We start from the raw sequence: 13,934 nt of genomic DNA on the forward strand, positions 1-13,934 counted from the left end.
TGGCAGTGGACATTTCTCGAGGCTTTAAACCTAGCAACTAATGGATCAATCGTTTGCTAATACATTTGCCTCTGTGTATATGCCGTGTTCATAAATTCACGTAAACATCTACTCGAGGCATCACCTTGCCCTAGTGTGAATTCAGGGCTGGAGTGGGATTGCAGGCCAGGGGCTCAACGTCTGAGTGCTGATTTCCTCCCCGAAGTCTCTGAGTTTCTGGAGACTTGTGACGTTGGAGACAATGAAAACAAAGCACCTTGTGTGGAAAGGGCACTTGATAAATTATAGCAAAAATGGTGCATGGGAAACAAACAGCTTTAAAAGCTTCATGCTCCCGAAGACCTTTCACTCAGTTATTTGTTATAAATAAAAATAAAAGAAGCCATCAGAATGTCCAACCATTCTGAGAATTCAAGTAAAAAAAGGTTTGTTTTCAGAATGAAGGTAAAGTCCTAGTTCAACTGGAACTGATTTTCTTTACTTAATGTGATGTCTGAGTTTCCTGTGCTGCTCTAATAAATCACCACTTTCCCTGTGGCTCAGTGGTGAAGAATCCACCTGCCAATGCAGGAGATGTGAGTTCGATCCCTGGGTCAGGAAGATCCCCTGGAGAATGGAATGGCAACCCACTCCAGTATTCTTGCCTGGGAAATCCCATGGACAGAAGAGCCTGGAGGGCTACAGTCCATGGGGTCTCAAAGAATTGGATACGACTGAGTGACTGAGCACACGCTCACAGGCTTACAACAGTACAAACTTATTTGACAGTTCTGAGGTCAGACGCCCAAAAAGGGACTCACTGGGCTAAAATCAAGGTGTCATCAGGGCTCTGCTCCTCCTGGAGGCTCTAGAGGGTGGTCTATTCCCTGGCCTTTTCCAGCTTTAGAGGCGGCCTGCATTTCCTTGGCTCCTGGCCCCTTCCTCCACCTTCAAAGCCGGCAGCACTGTATCTTCAACCACAGCTCCTTCTCCAACCGTGACTCTCTTCTTCCCTCTTTCACTTATAAGGAGCCTTGTGATTCCATTGGATTCATCCAAATGATCCAAAATAATTGTTCCTAGAGGGGTCTAATGGGCTACAGTCCATGGGGTCACAAAGAGTCGGACACAACTGAGCAACTGAGCATGCACGCACAGGACCCTTAAACTGATCACATCTGCAAAGCCCCTCATGCCATGCAAGGTGACATTCACAGGTTCCGAAAATTAGGATGTGGATATACTTGGAGGCCATTTTTATTCTGACCACACATGACATTAATAATAAGAAAACAGTCATAAGGAAACATGCTTAAGGCACAAACACGGGGGTGGTACCACCAATAAACATGATGGAAATGTCACGGAAAAGGACAGGAACAGCTCAGGTATAAGTGACGATTGATTTGTTAGAGAGTTGGGGGTGATTCTCCCCCCAACATTAAACAAATTCTCCATTCCCAGAGCGAAAGATATCACATCACTTTAACCATAGAATCCCTTTCTTCAAAAGTAAGGTCATGCAGCAATCCACGTGGCAAAAGCAGACAATTTCCTTTTTAAGTGCGCAGTCCACAGCTTGCCAAGCCCTCTTCCCCAAAACACCACTGTACTTGATCTTGTCTGTCTCAAGAGGCTGGACGGTTGTGATGTTTCCCTTCTTAGAAATTAGGAAGCCAAGGCCTAGAGGAGGTTGGTGGACAGCAGAGTAGGGTGTTGATTGAGCTGGACCTTCTGGCTGCTTCCAGTGGTTCTTCCCACTCCTGCCTAGTGCTCAGACACCTCCAGAAATGAGAACTCCCTGCCTGGGTAAACAGCCTGTTCCATACTTGCATCTCCTCTTAAGACAGCCTGGGACCTGGAACCCTTTGCTGCAATGCTTGCACCTGGACAAATTTCGCCTAGAGCAACAAAGTACAAAGAAACTATGAGGGACTAAAAATAACTGAGTGCATGCGCAGTTGGGGCAAATTACGGACATGCATGCATGCCCCGTCGCTTCAGTCATGCCAGACTCTTTGTGACCCCATGGACAGCGGCCTCTATCCATGGGATTCTCCAGGCAAGAATACTGGAGTGGGTTTCTATGTCCTCCTCTAGGGCATCTTCCAGACCCAGGTATCAAATCCATGTCTCTCATGTCTCCGGCACGCAGATTCTTTACTGCTGAGCCGCCAGGGAAGCCCAAATTATAGACAACAAAATACAAAAGGACCAAAAAAAACCCCCCAAATGCCACTTCTGAAGAGCTGGAGCAAAAACAGGAAGTCGGAAGCAAACGCAGGGTACCAAGCATGCCCCCTGTGCTCAACACCACAAAGGGGTGGGCAGAACACCTAAGCCACGCCCCTGGCCCCGCCCCTGGACACACCCCTGTCCACAGACCAGGCCAGGTATATTTCCCGTGGTGCCAAACAAGGTGCTCAGCGATAAGAGTGCTTTGTTTATGCACGTAGGAGCCAGAGCAAGACTGTCAGAGTTCAGACCACAGGGCTGCCATTTGCTAGCTCTGTGTCTTTATCTAAGCTCTCCCATGGAAATAATAATATGATCTACTTTCTATGGTAAGGAGGGATTAACAATCTAATACCCCTGAAGTGCTGAGAATGAACTAATTCTCAATGTGGATGAGCCGTTAATTAGGACTGTGTGCATGGCCCATACCTAGGTGTCCCTGTTACCTCCTGGGGAGCGGGAAGGCTATCTTTTGTCCCCCTCTCCCTTTCTCCTGGCAGAGCACCCAGCACAATAAATAGCTATGATTGCTGAATGCCTGGAGTGAAATGAGCACTTTTATTAATGTTAGTAGAGATGCAGATTTCAATATTCTGATTCAACCCAAGGCCAACATTTTTGTCCTTTTTATAAAGCGCACATGTAATATTTATCATTTTTTTTTTTACCACTGGCCTTCTCTCTCACTCCCTGCTGTGCTATGAAATAAATCTTTTAAACCTTTTTCACTGCCGGGCATTCGCATGCACTGCCCATTCCAACTGTACTTAATTGGAGCGTTTCCCAAGAGTTCCTCCCCAGTGGTGCCAGATGGGTGGATGGACGTCCTTGCATGCCGGGAGATCAAGCTGGAGGAATTGCTGCCTTCTAACATCTGGGAAAGATTGAAGGCAAAAGGAGAAGGGGGTGCGGGGAATGAGAGGGTTAGATAGCGTCACCGACTCAATGGATATGAATTTGAGCAAACTTCGGGAGATAGCGGAAAGCAGAGGAGCCTGGCGTGCTGCCGTCCATGGGGTAGCAGAGGATCGGACACGACTTAGCGACTGAATAATAACTACCTATAATCCAGTTGCTTTGGGGAGTCAGATCCCATTGGCTCTTTCTCAACTGCCTTCTTTTTACTCCAGAGCCTCCACCATCTGACCATCAGCCTGCTTTCCTGAAGCCTGACTTTTGGATAGTTTGCCTCCCCACGGACCCCACGGGAAGACCCTAGACCACTACCCATCCGTGTCCCTCTGTGTGTGTGAGAGAAGGGAGGACGGTCATCTTCAGGTTTCAATCCTTCTTTTATCACTAGCTGGCTGTGAGATAGGGGTGGAGCATTAACCAGGGTCCTCTGTGGGCTTCTAGGGGAGAGGGGTCAAGTCCCATCCCCAGCACCAAGCTCCACAAATTTTGTGTATGTGGGCACTCTACAGAAGAAAGATCTGTCCTCTCCATCAGTTTTTAAAGGCCTCTAGAAACCAGAAACGGAGAAGGCAATGGCAACCCACTCCAGTGTTCTTGCCTGGAGAATCCCAGGGACAGAGGAGCCTAGTGGGCTGCTGTCTATGGGGTTGCACAGAGTTGGACACGACTGAAGCGACTTAGCAGCAGCAGCAGCAACAGAAACCAGAAAAATCCCATGGGTGGAGGAGCCTGGTAGGCTGCCGTCTATGGGGTCACACGGAGTCGGACATGACCTAAGCGACTTAGCAGCAGCAGCAGCAGAAACTAGAAACCATATAACCACAGCCTTGGAGAAATTGCTTCACCCCTGTAAGCCTCTATTTCTTCATCTAAAAAGCAAAGGTAATGATAATGTTCTTCGATCTCATGAAAATGTTGTAAATGAGAAAATAGATCCAAACCAAAAACTGCTGGACAAACATAGCATAGTACAGTGAGTATAGTGAAGTCGCTCAGTTGTATCTGACTCTTTGCGACCCCATGGACTGCAGCCTACCAGGCTCCTCCATCCATGGGATTCTCCAGGCAAGAACACTGGAGTAGGGTGCCATTGCCTTCTCCAGTGGATCTTCCCGACCCAGGGATTGAACCCAGGTCTCCCACATTGCAGGCAGACGCTTTAACCTCTAAGCCACCAGGGAAGCCCATGGACAAACATAGGGGGTGATTAACTGAACTGAACTGAAGGACTACATATAATTCTTAATTTTTTTTTCTTGGATGTGGACATTAGGGAAATTTAGATTAGAGAACACGGTATGGATAATAAGAAAATGGACAGAGAGCCCAGTAAGGATGACAGCAGGTAATACTGTGGACCAAATAGAGATATAGATATCTACTTTAATCCCTACAAGAAGCCCATAGGGGAAGTTTATATCATTTCTTTTTACAGATGTCAATTCTGAGAATCAGAACAGTAAAAAGAACAGGTTGAGGTCAGACTGCAGAGCTGGGATGTGAAGGCAGGACTAGTTACTCCCAGCCCTTGTGCTGAACCATGGCGCTCTTGACCATGTCTTGTTTAATAAAACTAAAAGAATGGGGATCCTGTTGTTCACTTTACATTGTCTGTCTCCAGGCAAAATCATTTTGCCTTTTATGGGCTCTGTAGAAATGCCTGCCTGATTCTTCAAGCTGTGCTTTGAATCTGGTTCAGCATCTCATCATTCAAAGGGTTAAGCAAAGCTACAGAAGACAACTGGCAAGCCCTATGTGGGCCTCATGCTTCCCTCCTGTAAAATGGGTATATTTCTGTTCCCTCGAAGGGCTGAAAGGAATGTTCCATTGGGTCTTGGTGCAGAGGCCCCATGCTGGGGTGACACAAGGGCTTATTCTGTGCTTGATGGAAAAGCTGATCAGTTAGGAAGAGAATAACAGAGGGAGGGCTGGGATAGACTAAACCACCGAGAAACCTGTGTTTGCAGCATCTCTGGGGTTGGGACCCCCCGAAAGGTGGCCATGGAGAGACACTGCACAGAGGTGAGCAGACCTGGGTCTTATCCTGCTCTGTCTTGGCTTTTTCAGGGTCTCTCTATTGATAACTGAAAAACTGTCACCAGCCATCTGGTTCTACAAGGATTAAGTCAGTAGCCACTGCGGTGGCTGAACTTCAATACACTCTGAAAGGAGTTCAGGGCAGAAACCAAGAATAGGGTGCTCTGTGCAAAACTGGCAGAACAGGCCTTCAGATAGTTAGATATTTTCAGAAGCTTTTATGAGCCCAAAGTCTCACATATTCTCACATTTAGAAAGGCACTAAAACCATTAATGGTGACATCTGCTCCTTGTGACTTAGCAGCAAACCTTTGCCGACATAAGTGCTTGACAACATGCATCCCACTTCACCAAAATCATGTATATACTGACACTCGTCTTATCTTTTTGGAGCAGTTTCTCAGAGCCAGCTGAGAGGCTGTCTCCCGGACTGCAGTCCTCATTTTGCCACAAATAAAACAACTCACAACTCTCATGGTGTGCTATTTTCTGCAGTCCACACTGTGATCTGTGTCCCCACTCAGGGCCACCCACAGCAGACAGATGGGAAGACGAAACAGGACGGGCTGTGCTAGAGCACGCATGCCCTATATCCCTAACCCCTGTGAAGAGATGGGGGCCGCGTGGACCAGGCAAAGGGAGCCCTACCTTTCTCAGCTCCCTCCTGGTCGTGCTTCTCAAGGAGCAGGTAGTGCGGGCTCTTGGGCAGAAAGGGCAGGCTCACCAGCTGGACCAAGGCAGGGATGACAATCACTCCAAACAGATATGGCCAGGTGCTCTCCTGAAGGGAGAAAAGGGGGTTGGTGAATGATGAGGTCATTGTTTGGGGGGAGCTGGACCCCTGGGCCAGGCAGCTTCTGCTTTCTGCACAGGGTCCCCCTTACCCAGGATAAACCCCAGGAACAAAGACTAGGGAGGGATTGGACACTGGATTTGTTACGGAACTGTTGACTGAGACCGCCCACCTTGGCCATACTGCTCGTATGAGTTGTTCCACAACAGGAGGTCCCAAAACTAAATGGGAAAATTCAGGAAGGGCCAAAAGAAGGGAAGAAATGCCAGTCCATGATAAGTCCTGCCAACCTCCCAGAAGTCCTCACTCTGGAATCATCTTGTCTAAGAGATACTCGCACCACCAGGAAGGACCCCGAGTCACATCAAATGTGGGCACGAGGAAGATGATTGGCCAGAGACAACCCCAGAAAGCTGACCCCACCCCCTCAAAGCATGAGACTGTGGTTTAGTTAGGGGGACAAATGACTGAAACCACCTTCCCTGGCCAGGCCTGATAGCAACCACTTGCATGAGTTATCTTACAAGAGATTGTGGTAAGGAATACAGAGCTAACAAACTACCACCAACCAGAATAATTCAGGAAAGGTCAAAAGAAGAGGAGACACCAGTCCATATGTCCTGTCAACTTCCCAGAATCCTCTTCGCTGGAATCCATCTTGGCTGAACGATGCCCGCACCTCCAGGAAGGACCCTGAGTCACAGTGATTGGCCAGAGACAACCTGGAAATTAATCCCATCACCATAAAACCCAAGACCATGAGCCACGTGGCAGAGCAGTTCTCCTGGGTTCCCTTAACCCTGCTGCTCTCCTCCCGGGCGCCCCTTCCTAATAAAGTCTTTTGCTTTGACAGCATGTGTGTCTCCTCAGAGAATTCACTTCTGTGTTAGACAAGAGCCCACTCTGGGGCCCTGGAAAGGCTCCCCCTTCCTGCAATAGGGTGACCCTGAGAAGTAGGAGTTTGGGGAAGCCAAGAACTGGCTGACTCAGAGGCCCCGGGGGCAGCAAAGCCAGCCTGAGGGGCTCTGGTCTTTCCAGGTTGTTGGCTGAGATCATTCTCATGGCCCCTCGAACCCCCTTCTCTTCACCCAGGGAATGGGGACAGCCGTGGCCACCTCTCAGGCAGTCGTGAGAGTGGGCTCAGATAAAGCTTTGCCTGTGGGCTCTGAGCTTTGCCAGCACCCAGTGGGTGTGCAGAAGAAGCGACTGCTCTGTTGGTGTTACCAGCCAGACACCTCTGAGGCCTGTGACCTCTGACTCATCTTGCCCCCGTCACTGAAGGTCAGCTGGAGCTTTCCCGAGTCCCCACAGAAGAGAGGGTGGTGGGGCCTCCAGACACAGGCCACCCCTGAACCTACAGCATATACCATTCAAGAGGCATTTTGAGCCCCTTTGAGGGCTTCCCAGGTGGTGCTAGTGGTAAAGAACCCGCCTATCAATGCAGGAGATGAAGGTTCAATCCCTGGGTCAGGAAGATCCCCTGGAGGAGAGCATGGCAAGCCACTCCAGTATTCTTGCCTGGAGATGGACTCCCATGGCAAGATGGACTCCCATGGGAGATGCCTCCCATGGACAGAGGAGCCTGATGGGCTACAGTCCATGGGGGTCACACAGAGTTGGACAGGACTGAAGCCACTTAGCACACAGGAGCAGCCATTCACCTATTATACAGCTTCAAGGCAGCACAGAGCCTTTATTATTATGCTGATTAAGGCAGCATTCTCCCCGATTGTTTTTTTTTTTTAACCCAGATTTACAAATGAACTCTCACTGCATCTCCGAAAGAAGAGGTCAGAAGGAGGAGTTTTGAGGGGGACAAAGAGAGGAAAACAAAGTTCTCAGCGTGGAATTCTTGAGCGTTTTCTTTCCTAAGGAAGTACACGGAGACAGTCAAGGAGAAAAGGAGATGTGTCCAGACCTGGAAAGGCTTCGCACCTGGCGAAGCTTCAGCTGGCCTCAGGTCAGTCCTGCCAGGAGGAGTCCATCCTGAGGTGGAGACCGCAGTGCCCTTGTAACGGAGAAGACCCTGTTCTGACTCCATGTTGGATCTGCTTCTTTGACTTTAACCCTTGCTTTTCATTGCTTTTGTTATTACATGCGTGCTAGGTGGCTTCAATTGTGTCCAACCCTTTGCAAACCCTTGGACCATAACCTGCCAGGCTCCTCTGTTTGTGGGATTCTCCAGGCAAGAATACTGGAGTGGGGTGCCATTTCCTCCTCCAGGGGATCTTCCCAACCCAGGGATTGAACCTGTGTCTCTTGCATTGGCAGATGGGTTCTTTACCACTAGTGCCTTCTGGGAACTTCTGTGTTGCTATTCTATATGCTACATGACAGGCCAATAAATTGGAGACAAAGTGTTGAGGCAAGGAATACAACTTCATCCAGAAAGCCAGCTGACATAGAAGATGGCAGACTAGTGTCTCCAAAAAGCCATCTTCTGGGGATCTGGATGCCAGCTTCTTTTACAGAGCAGAGTGGGAGTAGAAGGTGAGGAAATAAAGAAAAAAGGCCATTTGTCTTGCAAAATAGAAGGGAAAATGTGAATTTCTTCTTTTCTCTAGCCATTCACAGGTGGGCCAGGTCAGACTGTCTCCCTGTGAACTGAAAAAGCCACTCTGTTGTTGTTGTTCAGTCGACCAGTTGTTCAGTCGATCAGCTGCATCCCACTCTGCGACCCCATGGACCGCAGCATGCCAGGTTCCCTGGTCCTTCACTGTCTCCTGGCATTTGCCATTGAATCAGTGGTGCTCTCTAACCATCTCTTCCTCATTCTGGACACAGTAACAACTGATATTCACAAACTCCTCCGACTTCACCAGCCAGCACCCTCTTCCATCATCTGTGAGGGACCTGTCAGGCCGATGCCAGCTTTCAGTTTTGGGGAAAGCTCTGTGAATGAGGCTGGGAGAGGAGCGGGAAGGTGGACGAGTGGTCACCAGCGAAACTGAGCAGGACCCTGGGGGCCTTCCTGGTGACCATTCCCTCCATGTCCCCTGCTTCTTATCTGTAGCAAAAGCTTTGGTCTCTCGGGCCTCCCTGAGTTTCAAAGAGCAGGCTCAAGGAGTTAATCATTAGAGAAACAGGGCTATGCAGAAACAAAGAAAAGCCAGTCAAGCAAGAAAAAGCAATAGTCACTTAAACAGTTATCTAGCCACAGAGTGGCAGGGACCTTGCTTGCTCCCTGGGGGAAACAGATGGCAACCCAATGCATGTCCTTGAGCTGTTTCTACAGAAACAAAGACCCCACCACATGGAAACTGCCGCCCACCAGCATGTAGACCCCCAGGCTGGTTGGAGTCAGCAAACCAACATCTAGATTCCTGAACCATCGTCTTGTTGCCTCGCCACCGGTCAGTCAGGTGATAAAGATAACATTCCTTCTTGATCTTGGAAGGGGCCATGATGACGCTTAGATCTGGATTGCGTGACCTGTCAATTTACACTCAGGAGTGTGATTCCAGAAATGCTGCATTGTAGATTCAAGGAAACGGAGGGTGTCCATCTCAGTTCAAAGGCTCCTGATTGTCCTCAAAGCCAGGTTCAAGGGCCATGGAACAGCAGCAAAGCCATCCGTGACCCGTCCTCCAGCCAAGCTCCCACGTCTCCAGCATCCCCTGGCCCTGCACTTCCTCTGCAGTCATCATTCCCAATGATCCTGAGTGGATCATGCCTCTGCACATCTGTACTTGCTGTTCCTCCTCCAGGAGTACTTTCCAGCTCCCCTCTTTCTTTCACCCAATGGCAGCTCCAAGGATGCCACCCCTGGGAGGTGCCTCTCTAATTTGATGCTGTGGGAAAAGCCTATGGTCCTTGCCCCTCATGTTCTCCACCTGCCTTTTGTCTGGGAAAATTTTTTAGCCAAAGGGTAAGTTTAATCAGAGAAGTGAGAAAATGCAGAAAGAGGAAAACCATCCAACAGACTAAATAATTATAGTTTAGTTATTTAGCAAGGTCAAGGACATTTAGTCCCTTTTCAAGGACTATAGATAATATTCTGAGCCATATCCTGTGAGCTGTCTTATAGTTTTAAAAACCCCCATCAGGTGGAAGAAGTTAATTACATGATGACCAGACTGTAGCCATGACATAAGCTGCCACAATTTTGAGAGCTGGCCTCTAAGAAATGAGAACCAACCAACTCTGGAACTGAAGATCAACTGTACTTAATCAAGGTGATGCGGGTCAGACCATCACTGACCAAGTTCAAGATGACTGTCAGAGCTGAGTGTGCTCTTTCTACATGGAGCCCCCTCCCTCCACCTGTAAAACCTCTTGCCCAACTCTGATTGGTGGTGGTGGTGGGGTGGGGTGTGGAGTCAACCTCTGGACAGAAGTCTGCCCTCTCACCCAGCTGCCAGCATCCAAAATAAAGCAAAATTTCCTTTCCACCAAGCTTGCCTCTTTATAGCCTTTTGAGCAGCAAGCAGCTGGACACATCTTGGGCTGTGTCTGCCTAGGGCTTCCAGTATGACCTGCCTAGGGCTTCCCAGGAGGCACTAGAGATAAAGAATCCACCTGCCAGTGCAGGAGACATAAGAGACGTGGGTTCGATCCCTGTGTTGGGAAGATCCTCTGGAGGAGGGAATGGCAACCAACTCCAGTATTCTTGCCTGGAGAATCTCATGGACCACTAGGTGCTACAGAGAGTCAATCTCAGATGAGTCTTTTTTTAAAAATTATTTATTTTTAATTGGAGAATAATTGTTTTGCAATATTGTGTGGGCTTCATTGCTCAGTTGTGTCTGACATTTTAAACCACATGGTCCTGTAGGCTCCTAGGGTCCTCTGGTCATGGAATTCTCCAGGCAAGAATATTGGAGTGGGTTGCCATTTCTTTCTCCAGGGCATCTTTCTGACCCAGGGATCGAACCCGCGTCTCCTGTGTCTACTGCATTGCTGGCAGATTCTTTACCCACTGAGGGTTGGTTTCTGCCATACATCAACATGAACCAGCCATAGGTATACATATGCGCCCTCCCTCTTGAACCTTCTTTCCACCTCCCACCCCATCCCACCCCTCTAGGTTGATGAGTCTTTTTGATGCCAATTGGACCCTGATGTGTTCAGTAAAGCCTGAGGTCAGAGCCCTTCTTACACATGCTGATATCACTTGAGAGGAAAGAAAAATGGAAGTCTTGTCAGCAGAGATGATTTTTGCTTTCTCTCTGGTAAGGTGAGTGAGTCTTGCAAAAATGTGATTGTCTTCCTCTTTAGTCTACTGAGGCTTCCTTTTCAAAAATAGACTTCTAGTCTTATTTCCCGCAGGCTATAGATGACCTCAGGTATTTCCATAAATAAAACCCTCCTGGACCAGGATGAGACAGCTCGAACTTTTAAGTAGAGTTGGAATCACTGATCTTATCCCAAGTCAGGTTCTAATTTAAGGACAGTATATTGTGGTCCTCCGCCACCCCTCCACCCCCCGCCACCCCCGCCCAGTCAAGTGGAGCAAATAACACTCCTACCACCACCAGGACAGGGGCTGGAGGTGAGAAGGAGTGGAAGGAGATCTCTCTCACAAGGCTAGTTGAGGGGATAAAATGGGCTATTTTCCTTTGTAAGTCTTCCTATTTAAGATCTCATCCACTAGAATCAAGGCTAGCATTTAACCAGTTCTCCACGTGCCAAGCTCAGTGCTGGATACTTTACAAATGTATCTGCAACCAAATTTAAAAACATACAGTTCATGGTGTTATCAAAACACAACCTTGGTTTTCATCTCCTGTGCGTGCGTGCTAGGTCACTTCAGTCATGTCTGACTCTTTGCGACCCTATGGACTATAGTCTGCAGGCCCCTCTGTCCATGGGATTCTCCAGGCAAGAATACTGGAGTGGGTTGCCCTGCCCTTCTCCAGGAGATCTTTCCGACCCAGGGATCGAACCCACGTCTCTTAAATCTCTTGCACTGGTAGGCAGATTCTTTACCACTAGCACCACCTGGGAAGCCCTTTCATCTCCTACATTTGTTCAAAATGGAATCAGTGAGGGTGCCCTTCCCTTCCCCATCTCAGTGGTTTTAAATGGTCTTAAGGCCACAGTTTCAAAATCATAATGAAATCAACCTGATTGAATGACATATTTTATACTCCCCCAGTCCAAGCCTGCTTCGAGCTGGAGTCTGCAGTGAAAAGAGTTGGGGGTGGGGGATTGATGGTGGCTTCTCATTGTTCATCCCCCCCCCTGCACTTCCCTGGCTTCTATTCAGTGTCTGACTCCTCTAAGATGAAACAGTGGTGAAGAACTGGGTCAGGTCTCTGGGGCTGGCAGATGTTTCTCATGGATATTCTTTCCTCGTGAGCATTTTCATGGGAATTCTGTAGAGTTCCATCCTTGGAACCAACCCCTCTCCCACTACAGTTTCCCTGACCTGGGAGTTTGCATCTCATTCTGTTCTGGAGAGTCTTCCCCTCTGTAGCCCCGAGGAACCCAAGGTCAAGGCTCCTGTGTATTCTGAAAGTTGTGCCCAGCACCCCAAGGGGATGAGTTGAGGCTGAAGCCCAGCTATCGCTGACCTCCAAGCTGAGGGCCCTCGGGGCTGGTCTATTAACTATGCTTTTTATTTCCTATGTTTTATGATGATCTGATATCTTAGAGCCTTACTGATCCTGGAGATACTCCCCCTCCTAGGCTAGTTGATTTCTAGCAAATAACTTCCCTGGGATCATCCCTTTAACATACAAACCAACCAATCCAGAGCCTACATGGACCACTTCCTCTATCTAACACTCACATACCAAGTCAATACACCCCCTGTCCTAAATTACCCCAGGGCCAGGTAGTAGGCAACTAGAGATAGCCCCTGTAGTCCTGGGGACACCTGTAACTATTCAGACTATGCCATCCTGAGCCTGCCTAAGCTTCTCTACCTAGACTCACCCATTCCTTCCATGGAAGTCACAATAAAGGCTCTGGGCCATGAGCTGCCCTCCCTCCTTCTGCTCCTGACTGGCCCTGGTGCTTCCTCATGTGGCCCTGCATGGGGCGGCATGCCCCCTCCACTGGAGAACTATGAATCATAGACTCTTCTTTCACAGGAAGCATCTGTGTCTATTACCTTTTCATGACATTGACATTAAAGTAGAATTCCAGGTACATTTTAGGGCATCTGGGTCACTCTCTCCCTAGGCATGGTACCACATCAGTTCTTGCTGCAGGGGACCAATTCTTTCTGGAATCCCTTGCCCCTTGCCTTCCAGGACACCCCTCTCCTAGTTCTCCTCCAGTTTCTTTGAGCCCCTCCCCAGGGCTTTGAGCCCAACACTCTTTTCTGTTCATCCCATGGCTTCCCTCAGGACAGTGGTTTTAGACATGGTTGCAGATTGGAATCACCTGTGGGATAATGAAAATGACTGACGTTCCTGGTCTCCCACAGGTGGAGATTTGGGGTTAATTGGCCTGTAGGTGTGGCTTGGGCACTGGGTTGTTCGAGCTGTCTGGGTGGCTCTGGAAGCAACCAACTGAGAGCCTAGCACCTCCCCTCCACCTGCTGTAGACAGTGGTGTGTGACCCAGAACTGAGGGGGTCATCCTCTACCTGCCAGGACTGTTGTTGGCTATGGGGCTACAGTTGGGTCCCTGCCTTTCCCTTAGACAAGCCCTGGAAGGATGCTTCCTCCACAAGACTACTCATCCATCCTTAGGAGCAAACTGCACCCAATGGCCAGAGAAGGCAATGGCAACCCACTCCTGTACTCTTGCCTGGAAAATCCCATGGGCGGAGGAGCCTGGTAGGCTGCAGTCCATGGGGTCTAAAAGAGTCAGACACGACTGAGTGACTTCACTTCACTTTCATGTATTAGAGAAGGAAATGGCAACCCACTCCAGTGTTCTTGCCTGGAGAATCCCAGGGATGGGGGAGCCTGGTGGGCTGCCGTCTATGGGGTTGCAGAGTTGAACACAACTGAAGTAACTTAGCAGCAGCAGCAGCACCCAATGGCTAGCTGGTGCAGGGGCACAAAGGCCTTCCCTCCCCT

The 13,934-nt window shown here is 49.0% G+C and overlaps 1 protein-coding gene across 1 annotated transcript in view; it reads right to left on the bottom strand.

Moving 5' to 3' along the window:
* Window positions 1–13,934, bottom strand: part of SLC2A9 (solute carrier family 2 member 9) — a 215,134-nt gene that overhangs the window by 130,821 nt on the left and 70,379 nt on the right. Inside the window, exon 6 of the mRNA XM_055589105.1 lies at window positions 5,815–5,947. Coding sequence (XP_055445080.1) covers window positions 5,815–5,947 — 133 coding nt within the window. The remainder of the gene's footprint in view (window positions 1–5,814; window positions 5,948–13,934) is intronic.

This window comes from Bubalus kerabau, chromosome 7, assembly GCF_029407905.1.
Source record: "Bubalus kerabau isolate K-KA32 ecotype Philippines breed swamp buffalo chromosome 7, PCC_UOA_SB_1v2, whole genome shotgun sequence".
Taxonomy (NCBI): Eukaryota; Metazoa; Chordata; class Mammalia; order Artiodactyla; family Bovidae; genus Bubalus; species Bubalus kerabau.